The sequence below is a fragment of the Symsagittifera roscoffensis genome, chromosome 9, assembly GCF_963678635.1.
Source record: "Symsagittifera roscoffensis chromosome 9, txSymRosc1.1, whole genome shotgun sequence".
Lineage (NCBI taxonomy): Eukaryota > Metazoa > Xenacoelomorpha > Acoela > Convolutidae > Symsagittifera > Symsagittifera roscoffensis.
This window is the reverse complement of record NC_087070.1, coordinates 35,140,508-35,165,023: the sequence shown is the minus strand read 5'-3', so window position 1 is coordinate 35,165,023 and position 24,516 is coordinate 35,140,508. Positions and strand designations below refer to the sequence as shown.

The window sequence follows — 24,516 nt, the reverse complement described above, 5'->3', positions numbered from 1 at the left end:
TTTATTTGGGCGTTTATTCTAGTTTCGTGTGGGTAAGCCTGAAGGTTAGTGGTATTTATAAAAAACAGAAGAATAATCAGTGCAAGAAGGGCTTTCAGGCGCAGTTGATATATCAGGCCCTTTCTGCGTGAACAAAATGACCGCATGATTTAACCCTACCTGCTTTGCCCTCTTTTATGTGGCGAATTTTTCATGGCCGAAGGACCTATGGGCAGAAAAAAACTAGCCAATCAGAATCCAGGTTTAGAAATCTGAAAGGACGCGTGACAACTGAATCAAAAATTTAAGAGAAATTAAAAATTTTTAGGCAAAATTCTCAACCGACCTACCCGTACTAATTGTTAAATTACTTCCTTGGATAACTTGTTTTTATATATCATTCAAGCCAAAATTTTGTAAATCTACATTTTCAATCGGCTTATATTTTCATCGGTTTTGAGGCACAGACAGCTAGCTAGCTGTGGTCTTTTCCTATTATTCGGTTGAGCTTTTGGGTAAATTTTTGGTGATCATTCGTTCATGCGTGAAACAGTATCTGTGTTATTTTTACAACCCAGCTCTCCATAAACCCAACCTGCGCCCAGAGCAATTATTTCTGTTTTAATCTGGAAACACATTAATTTTTAATGTACACGTTCGTATTGGCTAATTCGCCCAAATTGTACGCAATTAAATCAATTCGGGCATTGAATTTGGATAAAAGATATCGAGAAATTTACCTCTCATTTCGTTTATTTCGTTTCCCGTCTTTATTTCGGGCGTCGCTTTCTTAGCGAATTCACCGGCGAATTGCATCTAATAAAAATTCAAATGAATGGATTATGGATCATTAAACTCTGCTAACTTTGGTAAGACATTTTGTTTCCACTCCCGGAAAAAAAATCAATTACAATAATTTGTAAAATTTAGTGAAGTACCCCAAAATTTATTGTTTAAAAAATGTTGACCCTAATTTTGGTCGACCAAATTGTTTTTCCGATTAGTATATTTTAGCGTCGAGGGGCGCCTTTAGAAAAAATTTTAGGTTCAGCCAGCCAAAAATGGATATCTCAAAATAGTACAAAGGGAGGACCCTTTGGGTCGGCAGGGGGTCGAATCCCCGAGAGAAGGAGGACGTCGGTCCCCTCCCCCTAAATCCGCCCCTGATTATACAAATACCCAAGTTTTTGTCGACCAGTTTTTGTTTAAATTTTGAAAAATAAGAAAGACAGATGAGTGGACATTTTTCAGAACTTTTTAGTGATCAAATCGAACGTTTATTTGACGGTTTTTTAATAAACTGACGCTTTAGTTCGAAAATTTACGCGTTGCTCATTTCAACTGAATTTTTGTGCCCACAGGGTAGGCGGCGAGTTTACCCGCGCTCAAAATTGTTTGAAGTTGGTTGAAATCTATAATCGTTTCTGCAAAAAATTCTAGCGCGTTTTACAAACGCTTAAATTATTTACAGAGCAATACAGTAACTCAGAGGGACATATCTAAAATGTTATCGATGGGGGATATATGAGCTCTCCGTTAGCCCTATGAAGACCCTATTCAGCCCAAAAAATGCAATTTGGCGCAAACTCTCACCTTTGAAAGCTTGTTGAATGTGTCAATTTTTTGCCTACAAAATTGTGCTTGTATATTTTCTTACCAATTAATGTATTCAATTAACTGATTTTTTAATGTCAACTCAAAGTGTTTTACCATATAGATTGATCTTTTACAGCATGTTAAAACGCTACCACCAATCTCGTAGTAATTAAGTTCATGATCATATGGCATAAAAGTTATGTCTTTCTCTGTTTTAGAGGAAAAACGAAAAGATTCTTTGGTCTAAAACTGTTTCTTTAGGCAGGCTAAAAAAGCTCGTGCTAAAACAACTCTTTGAATGTTCCGACTTTTCAAACAGTTTTTTTTTAATTTTTTTACTAAAAAAAGCGTTATCACATGCTTTTCCAAGTGATTTTGTCTTTTTTTGAATCATTTGACACAAATTTTTGCCACAAACTGAAAGTTTCATAGAGATCCCTTCAAATTAGTTGAAAAATTCTCGCTGAGAATGAAAAATAGCTGCCAATTTAATCAACAAACAAAAACTGTTTGCTGAAAAATATATGAAAATTAGCAATTTTGTAACGAGCCCAAATGAAGAAGAAACAGTTTTTACTTGAACTGATTTGAAATCTGCTGAAATTGTTTCCAAAATTGTTTGCCAGCCAAAATATGAAAAATATCATTCTAATTACTTCAGATGCAGTTTTATATTTCTTAAAAAATGAAATCAAGTTACAGTCAAGTTTCAAGTGGTTTTAATTACATCGAAAATCAAACGGAGTAATAATCAACTCTATAAGTATCTAAAATATTCAATAACTTGAATTAAACTGATTTTATAAGTGATTAATAACACTTAAAACTGGAAGAGGGCAGCTCTCTGATGGTTGCGTCTATGGCTTCTATTTAATCTAGGTGATTTTTGTTTATTCTACGGTACGTTTTGGTGTTTAAAATATCATTTAAGTAATTCTAATTGAATACTCTTTTGATTTTGATGTCAAAACGAACACAAAAACACGCAGCTATTATAATTGGGAACTTAGACTTTTTTCTTTCCAAAAATTTTTCATCACAGGAAATTGAAGTTGCTTTCTTATTGAACCTTGACAACTTCCAGGTTCCTTTCTACTTGGCCTGGAGGAAAGTTGATCGCTTATTCGTCCTAAGGTTTGAGCTTGGAGTCCGGCCGGATGCTTTTTAGAGCTTGATTGTGGATCAAAAGGGTTAAAGGAAGCTCCCATACGTAACCGGCTACGTTTTTTACACAAAAAATTATGGTCTTAATTTTTCAAGAAAAATGTTATAGCCATCAAAATGTCAAATATATAAGACTCTGACTACTTTTCGTAAATTTTTTGATTTTTCTCGAAGACTAAATTGCCAATTTTTCAAAGTATTTTTTCGAGAAACTCGTTCTTACGATTTTTCTCTGCTGAAGTGGCTACAAACTACTTATCGCAGAAAAAATTATGGGAGTTGAAAATTCAAATTTTTGAAGTTCTGACCATTTTCTAGAAATTTTTTGACTTTTCTTAAAAACTACCCCATCAAACTTGAGATGAAAGGTTGAATAAAAAAAAACATATTTTGGAGAATTTGTTTTGTGAAAGCGATGACTCTTTAATTTGTTATGAGAAAAACTTTGTCATTGGGAAAATTCCAATGTCTCAAAAACTTTTATTCTTCTCACTTAATTTAGTAGAGAAACAACTAAGGTTTCGGCAAATTCCATTTTTTGAAATTTCAAAGTTACCAAATTTCAAATCAAACTCAAATTGTAAAAAATTCCTATTGTTAAAATTTATATCAAAAATTTTATTATAGTAATGACTATAATTTTTTTGAAATGATGATTCTATTCACTGTAAAATTCACTACATTTACTAACCAATGAAATTTTAACATTCCTTTTAAATTATTATCATTTATTTTTGTATTAGGTTTCTTACCAAACAAAAAAGTTTTTGTTTCTGATGAAGGTGTTTTTAAGATAAAAGACTGTTAAATTAGGTTATTACTGTTGAATTAGATGAGAAAAATTGCAACAAAAATGTAAATTTTGCACTCTCTGAATCAGAACTTTTGTCTGCAATACTGAAATTCAGACTGAGACTTTTTTTGGGAATCCTAATCGCGGCAAATGGGGATCTAAAATTGCACCAAACTTTACCACAAACGAGTTTTCTGTGCGAAGAGCAGTCTGTATTTAGACAACCGCATCTTCATACTCGTATGTAAGCAGACACATACTAAACTAGAAAACCAGAAATGAGATGAGAAGGCAATTTACGGAAAAAACAATTAATTATTAATTTTGCTCTAACAAAACTTGAGCGGTTGACTTGATCTTAAGATCAGACTTATTTTTGACACTGAAATTATATAATAATTAAAAAAAAATAGTTAAATTAAAAAAATCCGATTATCTTGAATTTTGCGTAAACACTTTCAAATGTTTTGCTGTACAATTTGCGTTTTCTGTTCTTGCAAATGTTTATTCAGTTGAGCAAAATGTCAAAAATAGACAAGGACCTTCAACTGAAATTTACATTCAGCAGCCAGCAGCTTTAAAAATATGAGCATTTTTTCCAACGTCATTTTTAATTTGACCATCGTAGGCTTCTTTTTAATAATTTTTCCAAGCATACAAATGTTCAATGAGTTTATCCTACTTTTTGAAGTCTAAATGGTTTTATTTTCATACCACGCTTCTCTGCAATTTTTTTGGTTGAAGGTAAGCATACAAGCATGCAGTTTCTTGAAACAATGTCGCAATAGTGTTATGTATAATTTTGAAACAGTTTTAGAATCATACAAATTATCTGAATTATAAGAATAGAAAGTATACTTTTTCTATTTATCTGAAAAGTTAATTTCAACATGTGACTAGCGTCCAGCAACATTTTAATAAGTCCAAATAACTTGCCTCAAATCAAATTGGAGCAATTTCTTAGCCGGATTAAATAGCCACTTGCGCGTTAGTTCTCTAAATTAGGCCAAATTGGTATTTTTCAGAACAGTATGAGACTTTTTTGACAGTCTGATCATTATCTCATTTAAATGGCAGGGTTGTTTAGTTGACACGGAAATGTTTCTAGCAAGTCTCTTTGACGCAAAAGATGTTGAGCTGAGTTTTGTGTTCCACCGAGGTGCTGAATATATGCCTGATGTGTCGAATAATATTTATGTTTCTATTCGAGCCATTTTCTGAAAAAATTAGAGGATGAACGATTGTGCTCGCACTATCCGAAAAAGTTTTGAGTGTACAAAGAACGCTGAAAGCGCGGTTAAACATGCCGCGACCAATCAAAAATGAGCAAAGAATTCTGTACATGACTGTGTGATTTAAAAATTGCGGCGCCTTATGATTTAATTTTGATCGAAAAAGGGAAGTCCGATAATCGTCCATCACCACTATATTTGAAAGGTTAAGATAAATGTCAGCATAAATTTCTGGCTCATATTAGTTTTTGAAGGTCAATCATTTTGAAGCACTGAAGAGCTAAAAATATTTTTTCTAACACCGATTTCACTCTTTGACTCATGCGCTGGTTTTCATTAATCTCCAAAAATAACCTCATGTTATACCAGGGGCGGATTTGGGGGGACGCCTTTCCCTCAGGGATTCGGCCCCCTGCCGACCCAAAGGGCCCCCTTTAAACTATTTTGAAATATCTTCTATTTTTGGCTGACGGACCCTGAAATTTTTCTAAAGGCAACTTGGGCGCCAATATATACTAGTTTTGAGGGGAGAGCGCCTATTTTTTTTTTTCAAAATTTTGCCTGCCGCGCAGAAAATTTGGCCAAAACAGCGTCTTTTAAGTGCTTTGGGAGAGCTCGGAAAATCAAAAATTTAAGTGCTTTGGGAGAGCTCGGAAAGGTCGTCAAAGTTTTCAAAATTTTTTTTCTGAAAATCCCCACCCCCTCGAAAAAATCCTAGATCCGTTCATGTTATTATATAACTGAATGATGCAATAGTGCTGCATTGTTTGTTTATAGATAGATCGGGCTACTAACCTCACCGTTAGAAACGCTCTCAATGCGGTTTCCCGTATTCAAAAAAGTTCCGGTTGTCTTGAAAAATGTTAATTAGGTTTGCATGCGAATTCTCGGAATAGGATAGCATGGTTTAGTTCTGAGACAATGTTTTTACACAAAAAAACTTAATTTTTGCAGAACCGTTAAATTTTTTGTAGACCATATTAGTTGCAACTGATTTAGCTCTAAAATCCTCAAAAACTGTCTGTAGTATCCGCTAAAACCCTAAGCGATTTTGATTTATACATATTAAATTTTATGAGAAGTGACTGCTTAGTTGAATTCGTGAGACGGTTTCTGTCCAATTTCACGCTCTTCGCAGGATAATTTGACAGTTGGATTCCCGCCTTCCGATACTGCCAATTTCCTTGTATGACTAGGATTAAGTTTTCGCTAGGATTAATTTGCTCGGATTAAGTTATCGACTATCATACTTTTCCTGAAAGCAAAAATTCATTTATTTAACATTATAACGAGCGGTTTTCCTTTTTGCATTTATTTCAATTGACTGTAGCAGCTGTTTGAAAAATTGGGATTTTAAAATTTAATTTTGAAAACTAAATAATTGGAGAAAAATGATATGTGATATGTCGATGAAGTAGACTTGTCGACGCCTTAATTTGAATTCTGTTTTAGGTATAGATAGTTAGAATCACCCGTCGCTATTCACCCTTCGGGAATGAAATTTATCGCCTGTTTAGTTGGCACTTTTATACCGCAGCAACCCCCCATCATATCCCAGAGACTTTAAATTTATCCTTTGAATTCTTTCCGTTCCCGCAAAAATTTCCACAATATCTATCAACGTTCACAACAGCGCAATATAGCTGCATTGGCTTTTCAATCCCGTTACTTTTTCTCTCTTTTTTTACAACAACTACTTTCCTTAATAGCCGTTATCTGAAGTACTCGCAACTTATAACCTGGTAACGACGCCAACTAATTTAGGATATAACTTCTTGTACCAGAAACCAACAGTGCAATCTAATACCATTATGCATTGAACTACTTAAAGTAAGTCTCTCATACTAAGTCACTTATGCAAAAAATGTTCAAGATATTTTTAGAGTGAAGAGAAAAAATGGAATGTCTTTCGTTGTAAATCACTAAGGAAAAAAGGGTTGCTGGTCCAGACATTTCTACAATTAAGCCAAGTCTTTTTATTAACTTTACATGTGTCTTGATTCTGAATTGAAGGGATCTTACTAAATCCCTATGACATTGTTATTAGTCGCATTTTCTGACCATACTTCGAGTGAAGTTGTATATCTATTCCTTGGGGCTTTTATTCTCTCTTTTCTGCTGTTTAAATTTCCCTTTGAGCTCTTTTCAAAATAGAGCTGAGCTGAGCTTTATTTACATAACCCGTTTGATTATTAAGGATGCGACGAGGCGAGGCGAGGCTTTCTTTTCCTCTTTTACCTGGGCGCTGGGTCAAAAATAAAAGAACTGAATTTAATTAGTTTTATAATGCGAGGAGACGCTTCTCATTATGATTTAATCATAATGCCCGAACTCTGATTTTGCGCTCCTTTTACATTCATTGATTTACTTTCTGTTCTCACTTTTTTTCAATTTTTCATCCAGAAAGGCGTTGGTCTCAGCGAAAACCTAAGTATTGGTTACACTATGAACTGATTTGTCAGTCGAAACAAACATAATGAGTTTTGATTCACATGGATTCGGATCGTCTCAGAAAAACGAACGAGTCGACTTCGGAGTGTCCGAGAAATCAGCAATTTCGCTACATTCCACGGGAGAACTGTCGTCGGAAATGTCGTCGGGTTTCCCACCCCCACCACCCCCACAACTCGTAATCAGCCGAGAAAGTTCCGACAAAGTTACTGCAAACCCTGCTACGACAGCGGGACCGAAACCAAGACGAAAATTACCCGAAGTTCCGCCGAGACAAATTTCAGGCAGCTCTGGAAATGCGAGTTCCAAAACAGATCATCTACACGAACAGCAAAAACATAAACAAAAACAAGATTTTACGTCAAATGAGACGTCGCTTGATTTAGATGAAATTGTTTCGAACGGCGTTGACCTTTCAGTAGGGGGTCAACGCGGTGATTTAGAAGATAAGTTTGAAATCTTTTCACGCTTTCTTCAATCTCATCGCGCTGCAACCGATTATACGAACAAAGGTAACACGAATGAAGGTTTTAGAATTAATTGTTGAGACAAGTGAACAATCTCCCCCACAATCAATTGATGGGGAGATTTTTCACTTGGCTAAAAGTAATATTTTTCCTCCCCGACCCCTCCCCCCTCAATTAGATTTAAGCACCCGACTGCACCCGCTTCTCAATTCTGGTTGCCAAATTTTGCTAAGAGTCAGCCCATCGGTATAATATACGCATCCATTTTTTGCAGGCTAAACTCAAAAGCTTTCTAAAAGCACCTTTGGCGCCAATATAAATAAATTCACGTGGGAAAGCCTGCGCCAAAAAAACTTTTTTGGTCCAATTTTCCTTAAAAGTCCTCAAAACGTCAATTCTTGCCTCTTTTTTTCAACTATGCCTTCGGAAAATCAAAATGTTTGAAATTAAAAATAAAAAGAAAGGTTGACAAATTCTTCGCTCGCATACCCCCCCCCCCCCCCCCCCTCCCCCCGAAAAAATTCTGCGCTCGCCAGATTCGATTTGTTTCTTATTTCTGAAGTTTTCATTGAAGTTGTTGTGACTTATCGATCGGCCAATTTGAAAAGAAACTACGGTAGCCGGTTGCTGTGCAAGTAGCAATTTAAAAAGAAACTACGCTAGCCGGTTGCTGTGCAAGTAGAACTGAATGACTCGACCACATTCATAAAAAACACAAAAAAAGTGTTTTTTTTTCTTCACATAGTGCCATTTATTTTGTTCGTGGTCTGACGAGAGAACTATAAAAATATGTAAAAAGTTAGTAAAATAGGCAGAATAAACAGCAGCTTTTCTGAAAAACAAAAAGAAAGGAGATTTTTTTAAAAAACTTGTTTCTTTTTTTTTTTCATTATAATTTTTTGAATTTTCAAATTAAGCTTCTAAAACTAGTTTCCTTATTATTAATCTCAAGTTTTTTGGCCTAGATGGCCAGTTTCAAGTTACCCAATTTTACTCAATCAGAATTTAGGGGGAAGAAGGTTGGAAATATTTTCTAAAGGAACCTTCGGTGCCAAATATACTAATTTTAAGGTGGGAGCGCGCGCCGAAAAAATGCAAATTTTTGGTCAAAATTTTCCAAAAAAAGCTTAAAAATGCCTTTTTGGACTGTTTTTTCACAAAATTTGCCTCAGAAAATCAATTTGGTCGACCTAAAAAAAAGGGAAAATCAATTTTTAGGTCGACCAAATCTCATACTACAAAAAACTACCATACTTGTAAACTACTTTGACTTTAGAAAGTTCAATTGTCAATTACGACTCTTCCATTCCAAAACAATCAAAAATGCCACCGGCTGTTCCAGTTAGACGAACGGCCACTATTTCGAGTTCAAACTTCAACAGCACTCTGCCTGCAGTGCCATTCGTCCAAATGCCCCCTCCACTCCAGGTTCAAATCGCAACTCAACAGTCACTAAACATTCAAAATACGCGTTCACTGAGTCGATGCGTATTTCGGCCGAACTTACCAACCGTCGTAGACGAGAGCCCCTATCATAAGTCGTGTGCTGACGACGAGGCGTCTAACCAAAATTTGCTTGCCGATAGCTTCCGTCGAAGGTCGAATTCGGACGCCAGCTGCTCTGATCTTGCCCTTGACCCCCAAAGGTCATTGACCTCTTCGGGTCATATTGACGTGTACACTTTCGACGAGCAGGGGTCAATTTATAGCTTAGAACGGGAGGAAGATCTGGAGATTGAAACTCTGCGAGAAGATATTGAGCGGTTACATGAGAAGTTCGAGACCCTCTCGACAAAAACGAATACCGCCAAAATTTCAGGTAATTACTTTTTCTTAGTCTTTTTTAGAATTGAGTGCTACAGTGTTTTCTGATGAACGGATGTATCTGCTTGAGCAAAGTGTTCCTACCATTATGCGTTGGTTTAAATTATATGGAAAAAAAAGATTAAATCCGAAAACATAACCGGCGTTTTTGAAAAAAAAAAATCAGTTAACTGAAGACAAAAAGTCGTAGACCGAAAGTTACTGAGCAAACAGAATTGATATATCAGAATTTGTTATAGAAAGTTTGAACGCAAAATTTCTATAAAAAATTTTTGGTTAGTTTTGGCTCCATTTGATTGAAGAAAAATTCCGTGTGTCGAGCCATTTTACTGTTTTTGTCAAGCCAATTTACCGAACTTTTCTTGTCTGCGCAAAATTGCACAAGTGTCTCGGTATTAACTCGATTTTTCATACAAAATTCTACCTTCTCGGTATTTTCGGCTGATACCTTTATCTGCTTGAAATTTTGATTGGAAAGCTTGATCGTGTTGCTTGAAATTGATTGACTAGAATTAGCCAATCAGGTTCGATTGCATAAATTTTAGCTTAAAGTTAAGAAAAAATGTTTAAGGGCCGCTTAGTGTGTAAGACTGTAGTTATGTTCAGGCCGCGGATATTGTTGAATAAAAAAAAATCATTTTAGTTAACTTACTAGTTCCTCAAAACCATCAATTTGCTTGAAAAAAATTAATAAAAACCAAGTTTTACAAAACTCTGCTGCAGTAACAGCAAAACAAAATTCATTTTAACGAATATTCTGTAGAAAAAAATGTAGCGAGTTTGAGAGAAAACCCGAGTATTTCATTTGTGAGAAAATTCACCAAAAAATTTTCAAATTTTCAATTTGATAATTTACAGTCTCTAAGCAATTCCCCCCCCCCCCCTCCCCCCAGCATGATCACAAGCCTTGGTGAAGATGTCAATGGTAGCCTATAATTTTTGAAAAACTCGGTTTTCTGGAGACTTTCGACAGAAACAGTTAAAATGGGTAGCTTTTCTCTGGTTAGTTTAGTTCCTCCATTATCTCAGGAACTGTTAATTAGTTCGCAAAAAAAACTATTATTTAAAATTAATCCTAGGCCTGGTTATGTTATATAGTAAGCCTGCTTATTTTTCGAAGATTTTTTGCCCTCTTGAATTTTGTTGGGTCGCTTAAGACGCTCATTTTTCTATAAAAAATTGTGCCAACTATTTTAAACGAGGTTATATGTGACTACAAAAACTATCCTTAAATGACCACAATTACAAATTTCGCAAGCAAAAATACGCCTTCCAATTCGAGAAAAACCTGTCGAAAAAGTTTCATGGTTGTTTTTTTTTCTAGTTTTGTCCGTGCAGGTTAAATCAGCAATAATTGTTGAACGCGTCCTTTTTCTAGTTTAAGTCGTTACTCAAAAATTTGGAAACAGCATATTTAGGATCTCCATAATTGACCTTGTAGAACTTGGCTTCATTAAAAAAAAACAGTTTTTTTTTTGGCAATTTTTCGTTTTTGACTTATAGATTGTTAGCTTAGTTTTTGCAACTTTTAGACCTCATCTCATGTTGTGAAAAACGGCTTGTCCTTTTTTAGATTCCGTTGATTTGTGTTAAAGTGTCGACTTTTTTAACCCTGTCGGAACCTTGAAATGACCCTTAATTGACTCAAAAACTCATGACATCGATACTAATGAAATTAAAAGATTAAATTATGTAGAGGTCTTGTAAAAATTACAACTACAATCACTTTTGATAATTTCCATGCTATAATATATATATATATATATATATATTTGACCAATCAGAACGCAGCAATATTCGAATATTCAAAACAGCGCTCTAGTGCTATGTTACTGCTTATATTTATAGGGGTGGCGACTCTTTAGTAGATACCATAGGGGGTGGGGGAATTGTTAAGTGGATCCAAAATGATATCCAATTTTTGGTGCTGTGTTTATTTTAATTTAGAGCCAGAGTGGATAAGCTGAAAATCAGTTTGTATTAGTATAATTGTTGATTTTTTTTCTGACTTTCGCAGAAAAAGAGAGAATTTTTATGGGTGGGATAGTTTCAATTCAGTCACTTTTAGATTTTTATCTAAGAATTTTTGACGGACATTTGTTAGCCATCTAACAGATATTACTGTCTGGAGCTCGAAGAAAAAAAATTGCCTGTAATTGTTTTTTTTTGTAAAATAAAAGGAGTTTGAAGTTTGTCAATTTAACTAATTTGGGATAATCAAAGCGCGATATATTGAGTTCTTAAAACCCGGTAAGCGGTGAATTGAAGCGTTCCAAATTGAAAAGTTACAAATCATACAAGGAATAAAAAAAGAAAAAAGGTTTCTCCTTTTTCAATCACATAAAATTTTTAAATTGATTTTATAGTGCAGTTGGAAAGTTGGAGGCTTCGTTTTGATATCCGATTGGTTCTTTTTGCGTAAGTTTTTGTATGATTAAATTGTGAACTTTGAGAGATTTGTTAAAATCCATGATAAGTAGTAGTATTTTATCTACGCAGGTTAATTACACAATGTTGAACTGATTCTCAGACAAAAGCAATTGGAGTTTCTCACTTAACCAGGTTATTATCCTCCTAGTAAGCCTGTTTGATGGGAAAAACTAACCTTCTAGTAATGAGACAAATGCGACTGAATCTTGCAATTATTAGAACGAGTTACCTATCAACCGGGCTTTTTCCAATAACCTGTTTTTTCAAACACTAATCAGCTGCAGAAATGTTATCCCAAAAAATTTTGCAGCAATAATATATTGTTACCATTCCATTTCTAATGCCTAGAATGCGGTAGTTTTTGTTTTTTTGTCACTATTTTGGGATAATTAACGCGCATTATATTGGGTTTTTATAACACGAGTAAGCGACAGATTAAATTGAATTAAACGAACTTGGCTTGAAGCAACTCATTTGGTTTTATTCTTAGAATAAGAGACGCTAAAACGTTCCTTAAAATCTTAAAAACCCTCTGGGATATAATATGAATATAAGAAACACAAAAATTGTTTTCTTCGGTTTTTTAATTTTTAAAACAAAAACACTGTTTAATTCACTAATTATTGGTTTTGACCTGATATTTTAGCTGTCCTGTATAAAATCTAAGCTCACGCGCCTACATTTTTTTTGGAATGCGACAGAAATCATACGACAAAAATTTCAAATCAAGTTTTTAAATCATAACATTTTGTTTTAAGGTTGAAGAAAAAGCATTTTCCAGAAAAAAATACTAATTTTGACAACCAAAAAAGATTAACCATTTTTTCATTTTTTGTTTGTTTTTGGTCAAAATTATTGGGATAGTTTTTTGATAGTTTTTTGACATTCCAACTAGCTCCTTTAATTTTTTAATGGGTCTCAAAGTGCGGTAGGAACATTTAGGGTTTTGCTCTGATTTACTTGCACTCTTGTTTTGAAGTCTAAGCTCACATTTTATGTAATACAACAGAAACTATGCGACTTGATTTGATATGTCACTCAACCATGGTCTAATTTTCGTCATGATTTTGAGCTTTTGTGTGAATCAAAGCTAACAAAACCGCATTTTTACCCTTACGAGCAAAGAAAAATTTAACTAAAAGTAATTGATCACCGGTTCAACCAATGAGTCTAGCAAAATTTGATATCTGTAAAACGGAAAAAGTTCCTCCGGATGGTTCTTTAAATTTCCTAAAATGTGGAGTTATCTTTGTATAACTTGTTCAAAGTATGCATTAATTCCATTTTGTCTGGTGTCATCGATATTTGATTAGCGCCTCTAAATTTTGAATCAGTTTTCTGGTTTGAAAATTCTTATTTTTCAAAATTCTCTTGTTTTGTTCTTTAAAAAAATTTAAAGAGCGTCCAGTTTTTTTTTCGAATATCAAAAAAATTGATATTGATTAAAAAATGTATGCAGTTTTTCAATTTGTTCGAAACAATTTTCAAATATTCTCTAATCAAGCTAACTTAGCAATGAAACTTTTAATTTGTTTCATAGCTTGAATCAGTCCGCAAACGTTAAAATTGCCCCCGGTAAGTTTGTCAAGACGTGTAACCTTGATTTACTTCATGTTGATTCATGGCGTGAGTCGGCTTGTAACCAATGTACGTTTTATTAAGGAAGCTCATCAAAAGATGTAACTTTGAAATTTTCATGTTATTTTAGCGCTTGAATTAGTTTGCAAAAGTTCATTTTTAATAGCGAGGTCGACAAACAATCAGTTAAAAACTTTCAAGTCGTTACAAAATTTGAATTGAAACCAAGTTTAAGTTTGTCCAAACAAGCGACGAAACCTTGAAATACTTCAAGCTTTTTTAGAACATGAACTCGTGCAAAATCGTTTGGAGCATGAATCGTCTCGCAAAAAGCTAGTTTTTCCGAAAAATCCCGCAATGGTATTAGACAAGCAAAGCGTAGTGCAATACAATGAAGAATTGTTTTCTAACCTAAGTCGTGGCACTTTTAATAATTTACAATTTCACCGTTTTTGAATCTATTTAAGCATGGCAATTTAATGTCATATGTTCTTGCTTTACTTTTGGTTGGGGTTAGATCCTGTGGGATTTGTTTTTTTTTCGAGGCTTTGGAAACTTTTACAATTTTCGCAAAAATTTCATCAGAACTGCTATACCATTTCTCAAAAAATGATATCAATGGAGAAACTTGCTGCAAGTTTGAAATGCTCAAATATTGTACGCTCAAATTTCAATCAAAAGAAAAATTTATAGGGATTTACCGTTTTTTGACATGTTTATTAGTTTTTAAGTTTTTTTCTCAAGATTACCCTGCCAAATCGGAGTTGAAAAGTTTATCTGAAATAAACCGTTATAGGAATCTTCTCTGATAAGTCCTGCGTTCTGAAAAAAAATATATAGCCTCAGAAAATGTCCAATTTTTGAAGTTTTGCCCGTTATGTTGGGAACTCTTTTCTTTTCAAAAACTAACTAGCTGAATGCGAGGTTGATAATTCAAAAAACTAACATGGTGCTTACGTTTTCCCTGCGTTATTTTTTATCCTACTTTTTTTAAATAGAAAAGCCGATATAATCTCTGGGAAATTACTTTTTTTTTGAATTTTTTACCGTTTTTTTTTTAAATTTCATTGCTTTTCTCAAAAAAGTTTTTGCTAAATCTGATATTAAATATTCAACCTAAAAATAGGACGGAAAAACTTCCCTTTCATTCATATGGAAGATTTATTTCCTTTAGAAGAGAAAATTTGATGGATTTAGGAAAAGTCAAGTTTTGGATTTTTTGATAGTTTTTTGGAATCTTTTTCATTTTTTTTTCAAAATTTGAGATAAAGAATTCAATTGAAAAAGCGAGTAGTAGTTTTCTGTTTTTAAATAAGTAGGTAATCTGCTACTTAAGTAAAAAAAATTTCTAGGGTTGTGCGTAAATGTCATTTTTTGAAACTTTGAAATTTACGCATTTCCATATCAGCCTAATAAATGATTTAAAATATTAAAACAGATATATCCAGCCTTATCTGAGCTACTAATTTACTTCCAAGTGACCGTGGCGCAAATACAAGTGACCGTGGCGCATTCGAAACACTGAAACACTTTTATTTTTTGATCGAATTTTTGGTTGCTTTTTTGGTTGCTAGTATTAGTAAAGGTACAAGCAGTCGTGGAGCAGATGTGAGAACGTTATATTCAAAACGTTTTTCTCAAGATATACTTTTCATCTTTTATTTTTAATATTTGACTTTGTTTTTCTGCTCTAAGCTCCTGTTTGCATTTTCTCGCTTGTGTGTGCGAAGTGCAGTTTCGATTTGATTTCAATCAATTTTTTGATTTCAATCAATTTACATCGTAGCACAAATCTGTTTGCAGAATTGAAACGTTTCTAAGCAAGCTCTTCAAGCGATGAAACATTCAATCACATCAATTTTTTTTATAGCTTGAATTGGTTTGCAAACAGATAATTTGTTTCTAAGGAAATTTATCAAGAGATTTGAGTTTGGAATACTTAATAATCATTTCCATGATAAATTGTTTCCAAGGGAATATGTTACTCAAAAAAGTTACCATTTACTTTTTTTGAACTAAAATAATTACTAGAGAGAGCTTATTGTACAGCATGAATTGGTTGAAAAAGTGCAATTTTTCAAGGAGAAGCGATGAGACTCGAATCGATTCTGAGCTTAGATTTTTCTGAGCAAGCGATGAAACTTTAGAAAGTAAATCGGTTAAGTGTAGAACGTAAAAAATTATTTTAGATGGTAAATTGGCTTGCAAAAAAATGTTTTAACAAGTTTTGAAGCAAAAAAAAACTCGAAATCAAGTTCACTTATGTTATTAGAGAAACAACTGAGGATTTGGGCAAAGTTCAATTTTCGAAATTACGAATTTCGTCTTGTATCAATATAACAAACTCAAAAATTATCAAACACCTACCTCAAGCTCTAGCTGGGCCCTAGGTGTCCTTCATCGAGACATGCAAAAGTTTGGTTCACCAATTTTTCAGCTTTTTTTCGACTTATGGCCTCTGTGTGACTTATGGTCCGCTTCGTCTCTATGTGAATAGATAGAATGTTGATAGAGTGTGCGTTATGTTGATGTTTCAGCCTGATCGAATAGGGATGATTTTCTTTGTTGTATCCTGCGCCAAGATTTTTTAAGAGAAAGTGAATCTTAACCATTTTCTAGCCGTTATCGAGAAGCGTATTTGAATTTTGTCCGCCAGAACCATCTTAAGCCGAGCTTGAAAACTTTTATGATTTAATTAAAAATATGTTGTGTATTTGAACTGTTTCCTGTTTTTCAGACTTCGCCCACAATGTTGGCGGGAACTATGTACAGACAGAGACACAAGGGGGCGACTTCTGGTTCGCAGTCTCGTCCTCCTCGTCAACGGCATCTTCAGCAGCTCAAAACGACAACCAACTACACTTCAAAAACAACAAAAACAACAACAACAACAATAATAATAATAAAAACAACATTCATCATCTCCAAGGAGTACACGGGGGACATCCGGCATCCCTGTCGCCCTCCTCCTCCCAGTCCCCAAGCGGGGATTCTGGAACAGGAGTGGGTGGGGACGGCGGGGGAGTTACGAGTGGCAAGGGGGGACATCAAGAAAACTCACCGCGGATTAATCAGGTAAAATGATTTATTTTTTAGTTTTAGTAATTAGAAACCCTTTTTTTAGACAAAAAAGTTATAAATAGAAACAGATTTTTCAATGGGAACAGATTAAGGCAATAGTTTATAGCTAGTGTTAAATTGCTGGCAATATCTTTTGCGGTGAATGTTTTAACGAACTTAATCCTTCTAAAACTACTCATTTTAACATCAATCATCAACATACCATTCATAGCAACAAATAGAATTTCGTCCAAAAACCTAATTGACCGAAAATTACAATTAAAAATTAAAAATTACTAAAAATTACATTTTTTCACTATTTTAAAAACGATCAAGATCACCAATATTGTCAAAAATTTGGCATAGCTATAAAATAACCACAAGACAAAAACTTGTAGCAATTAAACTTGTTGCTTTAAAATATTTATTTGTTTGAACTTATTTTATCGCATTTCGCCACGCCCATTGTTCGATCGCCATTTTAGCATTTTTTTCAGGCGAGCAGATTGGCTGCAGCAGTAATGGGGGGCAACAACAGTCAAAGTGGGGACTCGTCAGACATGAACGAAGAACTAGCTCAAGGTCAAGGTCAAAACCAAGGCCAACTGCACGAGTGTGACCACGAGGGGTCCCACTCGGACAGTCTAAAGTTCAAAGTGGTTCAACAACTGAGTTGTCTGAGACAAATCATGGCCAGATTGCTGAGGGAGAAATTCCAAATTGGTAAGAAAGAGAAACTAGCACAAATATTCAGTCATTTTACTCGAAAGTCGAAACAATAATGAACGATGTCTGTTAGAGTAAAAACAGGTTTAGGTGCAATATTTTAACCATCACCTCTGAGAGACTATGCTCATGTCAGAAAGATCAAAACGTCAAAAATAGTAACCATTTATTGTTCCGACTTTCTCGGGGTGGGTTTTTTTCTTCAGACAAATTTCAACTTCTTAACTAGCCATTTTTCACGTTTTTTTAAAACATCATTCAAAAGGTATTGTTGTCCTGAGCTTAAATTTGAAAAGATATTTCACCTGATACGAGCAGTCTTGTTCTCTTTTAAGTTTTCCATAACTGACGGTATTTGTGCTTATTTTTTTTCAAATTTTCGAATGATGGTAAAAAAAAGCCAGCATTTTAAATCTTTTTTTGCGGCGAACATGAGAAAAAGTCTTCAATCCAGATTAACAATGTGATTGTAGACGTGAATCGCAAGCAAAATTTTGCGACAATTAGCAAAGTTTACAAAAAGCGCGAAAATTTGATGCAAACAAGATGATTCAACAAAAGGCAGTATATTTCAGCACAAGACTGCCTGTATATCAGGGTGAAGCCATGAATGTTTCGACTGCACGTTCAGGCCAGTTGAAAGTTTTTTGGTTGAATAACTGACGAAAGAATTGAAAAAGAGGAGAAAAATTTTGCTTTTTTTCCTCTTTTTTATTCACCCCACATGCTATGTTAAAAACAAAGGGCATTTTTAGCGTCTTGTATTGTGTTTAATAAAACTACTCTGCATCTCTCAACTCAATTTGGAGCGGATTAATCCGCTGCTTATGCGTGTTATAAGAAAAGATTATATCGCGCGTTAATAATATCAAATTGGCCAAATGACTATATTCAAACTCCCGTTACTTTGTGAAACATGATCACAGGTGAAGTTTTTGTTTTTTGAATTTGAGCCTGAGACAAAAGTATCTTCCAGATAAATTTTAAAAATTTTGTCAAAACGCTAAGTTAAAAATTGACTATAATAAAAGACACCACAAGCCTTGAAAGTTGGACCAAACAAGGCATTGAATAATGCGTTGAGAATTTAGCAAAAGTTTTCAACTGTTTCATCCCAGCACCTCGAGGATTTTTTTTGGTTCTAAACTAAACGGGTAAGACGTAAACACGGAGCGAAATCAATTAGTCCGGAGTCAAACTCTCTCTGGTATCCAAGCAGAACTTTGTGTTTTCACAGCAGATGCTTTTGTATATAAACGAAATGTCCGATTAGAGCTCTCTTCTTTGCAATCAAAAGTTAGGAAGAAATATCCGAGTCTCATGAAAATCCGAAATATTCATCGCCCGCAAATTGTCATGGAGCTCGAAAAAGCATCGTAAAGGCTTTCAAGAATTTGTTTCCTGAGTAGTTATCGAAGGCTCTTTTTTTTCAATTCACGCAATCCCATTGTCCCAAAAATCAATGATTTGATTTGGTAGCAGTTTAGCGATGCTGAAAGTAAAATGCGCACACAATCCTACAATTGTTTGCCGCTCTGCTCATATACCAAATACTGATTCTGAAATCAGCGTCACTGCTAATGTCAGATGATTTTGTAAAGAAAGAGAAAAATCAACCCATTAGACGTGGTGGACAAACAAGACAACTTTCTGGTTGAAAAAAAGGCTCATACAAAGGGTGGAAAAAATGGCATGCAAAAGGAGTTAGCCTTTGACTTGCTTTCGTTTTTCTTTTCGATCTTTAATTTGCTTTGATCTTTCATTTGAAACTTTCATCTCATTTTTTAACCCAATACACGGTTTGTTAATCAATAAGTGTAGCCTTCTACGAGTTTTTGCCTGGGGCAAATTGTTACTTTTTGTTCCGATTTTCGAGGAAAGTGCGGAATATTTATGCTTGGGATATTTTTTGTCTGCAGTAAATTTTCGCTTTTAACTTAACTTTTTGACAGAATTTTTTATACCATCTGAAAGACATTGTTGTCGTTGAGAGCTCCAGTGTAAAAGACTTTTCAGCTGTGATCATTTTTACACTAGCAAGCTTGCGATCGTTAGTGTATTCCGTACCGAGCCCCTTAATAATCAAGTGTTTATCATAAATATAATCAAGTAGTTTATTATCATGAAAATGTAATAACGAATCAAACAAGTAGACGCTAGTTGACAAACCAATTTGAAGTGGAAAGTTCAGCCCGTATAAATATGTTTTGTTTCAGCGTGAGTCAAGTCTGACAAACCATTTTGCATACCTGATTTTGTCTGTTTGTTTATCTACAGAATAATTTTCACATATTTATGCCACGAGACTTGAAGAGACCTGGATCAGACCTGAGCATCCATGCTACAAGTAAAGAAATGTCATGAATCTGTACAGTTCTGATTTTTGTTCCGACTTTCAAAGAAAACTGAATATTTATGCTCGGTGTGGTTTTTTTTATTCAGTCAATTTTCACCGATTGAAATCATAATTTTCAACAAAACTTTTTTGTAGCCCATTGAAGATATTGACTTCTTGAGTTGAAATGTAACAAGATATTTTACTTCCGATAAATTTTTGTAAAGTTCTGGGGGTTTGAACTATATTCAGTATTCTGGACTAAATTATGGGCGCTTTGAAGAGTTTATTCATAACGCTGAGAGCGCGACGCGAATTATTTATGCGGAGCGAATTATCCTGCACAACAAAAACGTTCCAAATTGAATTGAGGCTAGCTAATTGGTCGGTATTAATTTGGCACTACTCAAAGTTTTACACATTGATATTGTCCAAAATGAACAGGTTTTCAATGTTTTCTTTTCCCAAAAACTATATGATATAATTCAAGGGACAGTCGGAACATTCGAAAAGCTTTGCCCTGATATACGAACAGTCTTGTAATGTTTTTCTTATGACGGGATTGTTACAATTTTTTTCTAACCTAACTTGCAAATAAAAGTGTTCATTATATGGTGGCACAGTGTATATTTTCACTTATAGATATTTTCACGGTGTAAATATGTGCATCGATAAATGAGCTGCAGTCTCGCGAAAGATTCAATTCTTCTTTTGCAACAAGTAGTCTACCAAGCTACCAAGTAGGCCGCTAGCTGTGAGCTGCCACCATATCAGGAAGGTGTTTTGTTCACTGTTCGAGAGCTTTAATTTCTGCTAATCAGAATTGAGCTTATGGCTGATTACAGTGACAAAGTTTGTGTGAGATGCAGAGAAAAAATTTGGTTATTTTACGCGGGTGGGGGTTTATTCACTTAATTTCTATATTTCCACTAATGATTGAGAATTTTGGATCTTGATCAATTCAAGATGATTATTTGGTTCATAATATCCTCAAAACGGTTCCAGGTACCCGCATTGGCAAAAATCGATTTTTATACAGATTTTTTACTAGTTAAAAACCGATTGTATGTAACCCAATTAGACACTAAAATGGATAATATAGGGATTTTGTACAGTTCAGAAAAAGCGATTTTATAGTCTAGAAAATGGATTTTTTTGCAGTATAAAATCTGTATAGAATCTGTATAAAATCGATTATAATCGATTGTAATGCATTTTCCAAGGACCAAAAAAAAATCTCTTTTATAGTCTAGAAAATAGATCTTTTTGCGGTATAAAATATGTATAGAATCTGTATAGAATCTGTATTAAATCGATTATAATCGATTGTAATGCCTTTTCTAAGGACAAAAAAATCGATTATATTGTCTAAAAAATGGATTATATTGTCTAAAAATTGATTTTTTAACTCTTAGTAGCATGCTGTTTGAAGATTCAAAACAAAAATTGAATTCATACAAAACGACAAAAATTCAAGAAAATCATCGATATAAACAAGATTTGGTCACTAAAATATGCAATGAAACCATGAAAATCATCAATATAAACAGGATTTTGGGTCAAAACATAAATAATAAATGAAAAAGTGGTCAATATAGTTCAGATTTTGAGCTCAAAAACAAGCAATAAATCGCAGGCTCAAAGCAATTAGCCAGTCAACACACCAACTTCGCTAGTGGCCTGAGCGGCCTTGGCTAGTGGCGACTTCTTGCTCCGCTCCGCTTAAAATTGATAGGAGAGTTACTGTGCGCGTAAATTTGTGTTTTGACTCTAATTTAGACTATTTTGTTTTTGAAGTTGATAATTGCTGACAAATCGTGGGATAATTGTCTGAATTAGGGAAGCTGGTCTGAAGACTGAGCGTCATTGTACGTCTGCCAATCAATCATGCATCAGTTACGTTAGTCTGCTTCAAGCCTCATTTTTCCTTTTTTATGCTACAAAATTGGTCTGTCAAAATATCCCGTCCGGAACGATTCACATGCAATTTTTTTTATTAGTTGACTGTTGTCATTTTAGGAAAACAGAAAAACAATTTCACGCTTTGCGCCTGTAGCAAAATTTAAAATTCAAATGGGGTTTTCGTATAAGGTTGAAGTGTTTAGTTTTTTTTCTACCCTTCCGTTCAAGGCAAAATTTGCAACCCAATGTTAACAAACTGAATTGAACTTTGTTGATTAAAAAGATAAATGCAGAAGTTTCTATTTTGTTATTAAAAATAGATGGAATCTGTGTTTATCTTTCGCACCTTGGGTTGACGCGTGCCACTCATGTAAACAATAGGCGTGTCATCGGGACAAACAAGGGCCCTTTTTAGAACCCACCCGCGAGACTCTTTCGGGATGAAAAGTGGTCTAAAATGTCCCGCGGGGTTATCTACTCGCCGTCAAAGTGCCCACGGGCGAATTTAGATTAACACGCTGACTATTTTTAGCCAGATTTTCTTGAACAGTTGGATCAAGTTAAGGTTTTCCACCCCAGCATTTAATTCGCATTAAATTTGCTAAGCGCTGCCAGTAAAATGCTTGATTCTGATTGGCTGAAAATTCCCAACTTGGAACCAAGTTAACATCCTGCCCCCGACGGCTTTGCGAGGAGGGTGTTAACTTGATCCGAACAGTTTTTTGGTGAAAAAGATGCATTCCCAATATCGTTTTGGGAGGAGCGAGCCTTGAATGTTTTTAAAAGTGCCTTTACCGCCAATATGTGTTATTTTTGAGGGGGAGCGCATTTTTTGGACCAAAATTTCGAAACCATGCCTAAAAACACTTTTTGGCCAGTATTTTTAACAATTCGCCGGTGGAGCAGAAAGTTGGGTCAATATAAGGTCTTCAGCGCCTAAATGGAAAGGTCGGCAACATTTCGAACTTTTTGAAAATCCTCCCCCCTCGAGAAATACTACGACCCGCCTCTGGGTAAAGACTGCGGCGGATCTAGGATTTTCTCGAGAGAAGGCGGATTTTCAAAAACTTTTTTGACTTTTTAGGTCAACCAAATGGGTTTCCGCGAGTTCACAAAGCACTAAATAGACCCTATTTTGACAATAATTTATGCTGCCCAGGAAAATTTGGTACTAGTTTACTGGATCTCTTTGGGCGGTAGAGGTGGTCAAAATTCTGAGGGGTGGGGTTTATCAAATCTTCCTCTTTCCAATATCGTCAACAGAAAAATTACGCAATTTTTTAGTATTGAACGCACATCTAATTGGAATTTAATCTAGTTAACTCCATTTACTTAAAAAAAGTTAAGCTGGGAAATCAAAGCTTGCTGCTATTGTGCAAAATTCGATTCATCGTCTGACCTGAAGCTCAAGTATAGTCTTTTACCGATTTCCATGTTTCTTGATTGGAAAATAGTTTTTCATTTATGAAAAATTAGAAGTATTTGAAGTAAGCCCAAGAAGAAAAAATTTTCTGTTTTGAAAGACATAACGGTTTTGCGGTATAAGATACAGTTTATTTAAAAAAATAAAGTACAATTTATGATTATGATTTTTTTGTTTTTGATTAAAGACGAAAACAATGACAACATATGGTAAGCTTTCATGAAAAGTTTTTTAATTCATTTAAACTTTCAGCTATTTGCCTTGCTAACTGTTTGCAATTACAATAAATGCTATTGCTTAAATTAATCTATAATGCTAAATTTTGAAGTGAATGAATATGTCATATAATTTTGCTGTCTTGAATTATTTTCGAAAAGCAATTAAAGTGTTCGTTTTTCAAGATTGTTTATTAAAATTTTGTCGTATTTTCACCAAAGGAGAAAGCAAAAGGTCTCGTACTATGTTGATGGCTTGGAAGTTTTGACCGCCTCGTAAAATGTAAGTAACTCTTGATTGAAAAACTCCATGTCAACTTTCACTCAAAATTTGAATTTTCTTCTTATTTTTCAGGCGCACGCATTGTAAGGTACAAAATAAAGTATTTTGCATCTACTGTCCACATCGAACTAGTTATATTGCCTCAATTGATTAAGTTAGAATCATACCATCAAAAATTGACCTTCTAACTACAAGAAAGATAATTGAAAATAACATCTTTATTTAATTATTTGTACTTAGGAATTGAAGAAAATATGCTCACTGTGCCATCAAAATTGATACGTGAGCAAACCAGCATTTGGGAGCGTACCACTGTTTTACTTTTATACATTGAAACTGATAATACTCGTTCTCCAGAATTTCAAGTTCCTTGAGTTTTTTTTGAGAAAAATTCTGCCAAAAAACCATTAGTGTTGCTTTTTGATTGGTTTGAAGATCTACCCTTCTATTCCAGTTATTTCGGTAATAGAAGCAAAAAATGCTCCATTCTTAGTTTTTTCTGCATTTTAGCTCTACGATACATTTTTTCTTTTCACCTTATGAAAATCGTGCTTTAAAAAAAAGACTTTTCAGAGCAGCTTTTTAATTTTAATTCTCTAACCGAAATCAATTCAACGAAACGATAACTATAGTTTCATGTGTGTAGTTTTTTTTCACAAAGTCATTAAACGTGTTACGCTCAAACTTTATTTTCTGTGGTTTTTCATTTTTACTTCATTTTTTTCAAAAAAAAAGAGACAAATTATGCTATCCAAAAACGTGAACGACTATCTGGTGCAAAAAAAACCGTGAACGACTAGACTAGGTAATAGATTTTGTTTTTAGATTTTCCATCGGGTTAAAAAAAAGTAGAAGTGGCTCAGTTTTCTCTGAAAGGATTGGTTTTACGAAACTAAAAAGGCTTTGAAGTGTTTTTTTCTGAAAAGTAAAAAGTTGAACAATCTGTCGTTACTTTTTGGCTTCCTTGATTTCGTTAACGCTTTTTTATTTTTCTGCAGGGCTCTTTGGTTCTTCATTTTTATATCTTGTTCTTGACCACTTCACAAAAAGGGAAAGAT

At 34.3% G+C, this 24,516-nt stretch overlaps 1 protein-coding gene across 2 annotated transcripts in view; it reads left to right on the top strand.

Moving 5' to 3' along the window:
- The first annotated feature begins 471 nt into the window (after positions 1-471).
- The window catches only part of LOC134854193 (uncharacterized), a 72,727-nt gene continuing 48,682 nt past the window's right edge, over positions 472-24,516 (top strand). Inside the window, exons 1-6 of one of the 2 annotated variants that reach the window (XM_063870348.1) lie at positions 472-848; positions 6,217-6,506; positions 6,648-7,727; positions 8,959-9,501; positions 16,252-16,589; positions 17,072-17,297. In XM_063870348.1, coding sequence (XP_063726418.1) covers positions 7,241-7,727; positions 8,959-9,501; positions 16,252-16,589; positions 17,072-17,297 — 1,594 coding nt within the window. In that variant the 5' untranslated portion in view covers positions 472-848; positions 6,217-6,506; positions 6,648-7,240. Of the gene's footprint in view, positions 849-6,216; positions 7,728-8,958; positions 9,502-16,251; positions 16,590-17,071; positions 17,298-24,516 lie in introns of both variants that reach the window. The other variant, XM_063870349.1, reaches the window with a different exon arrangement.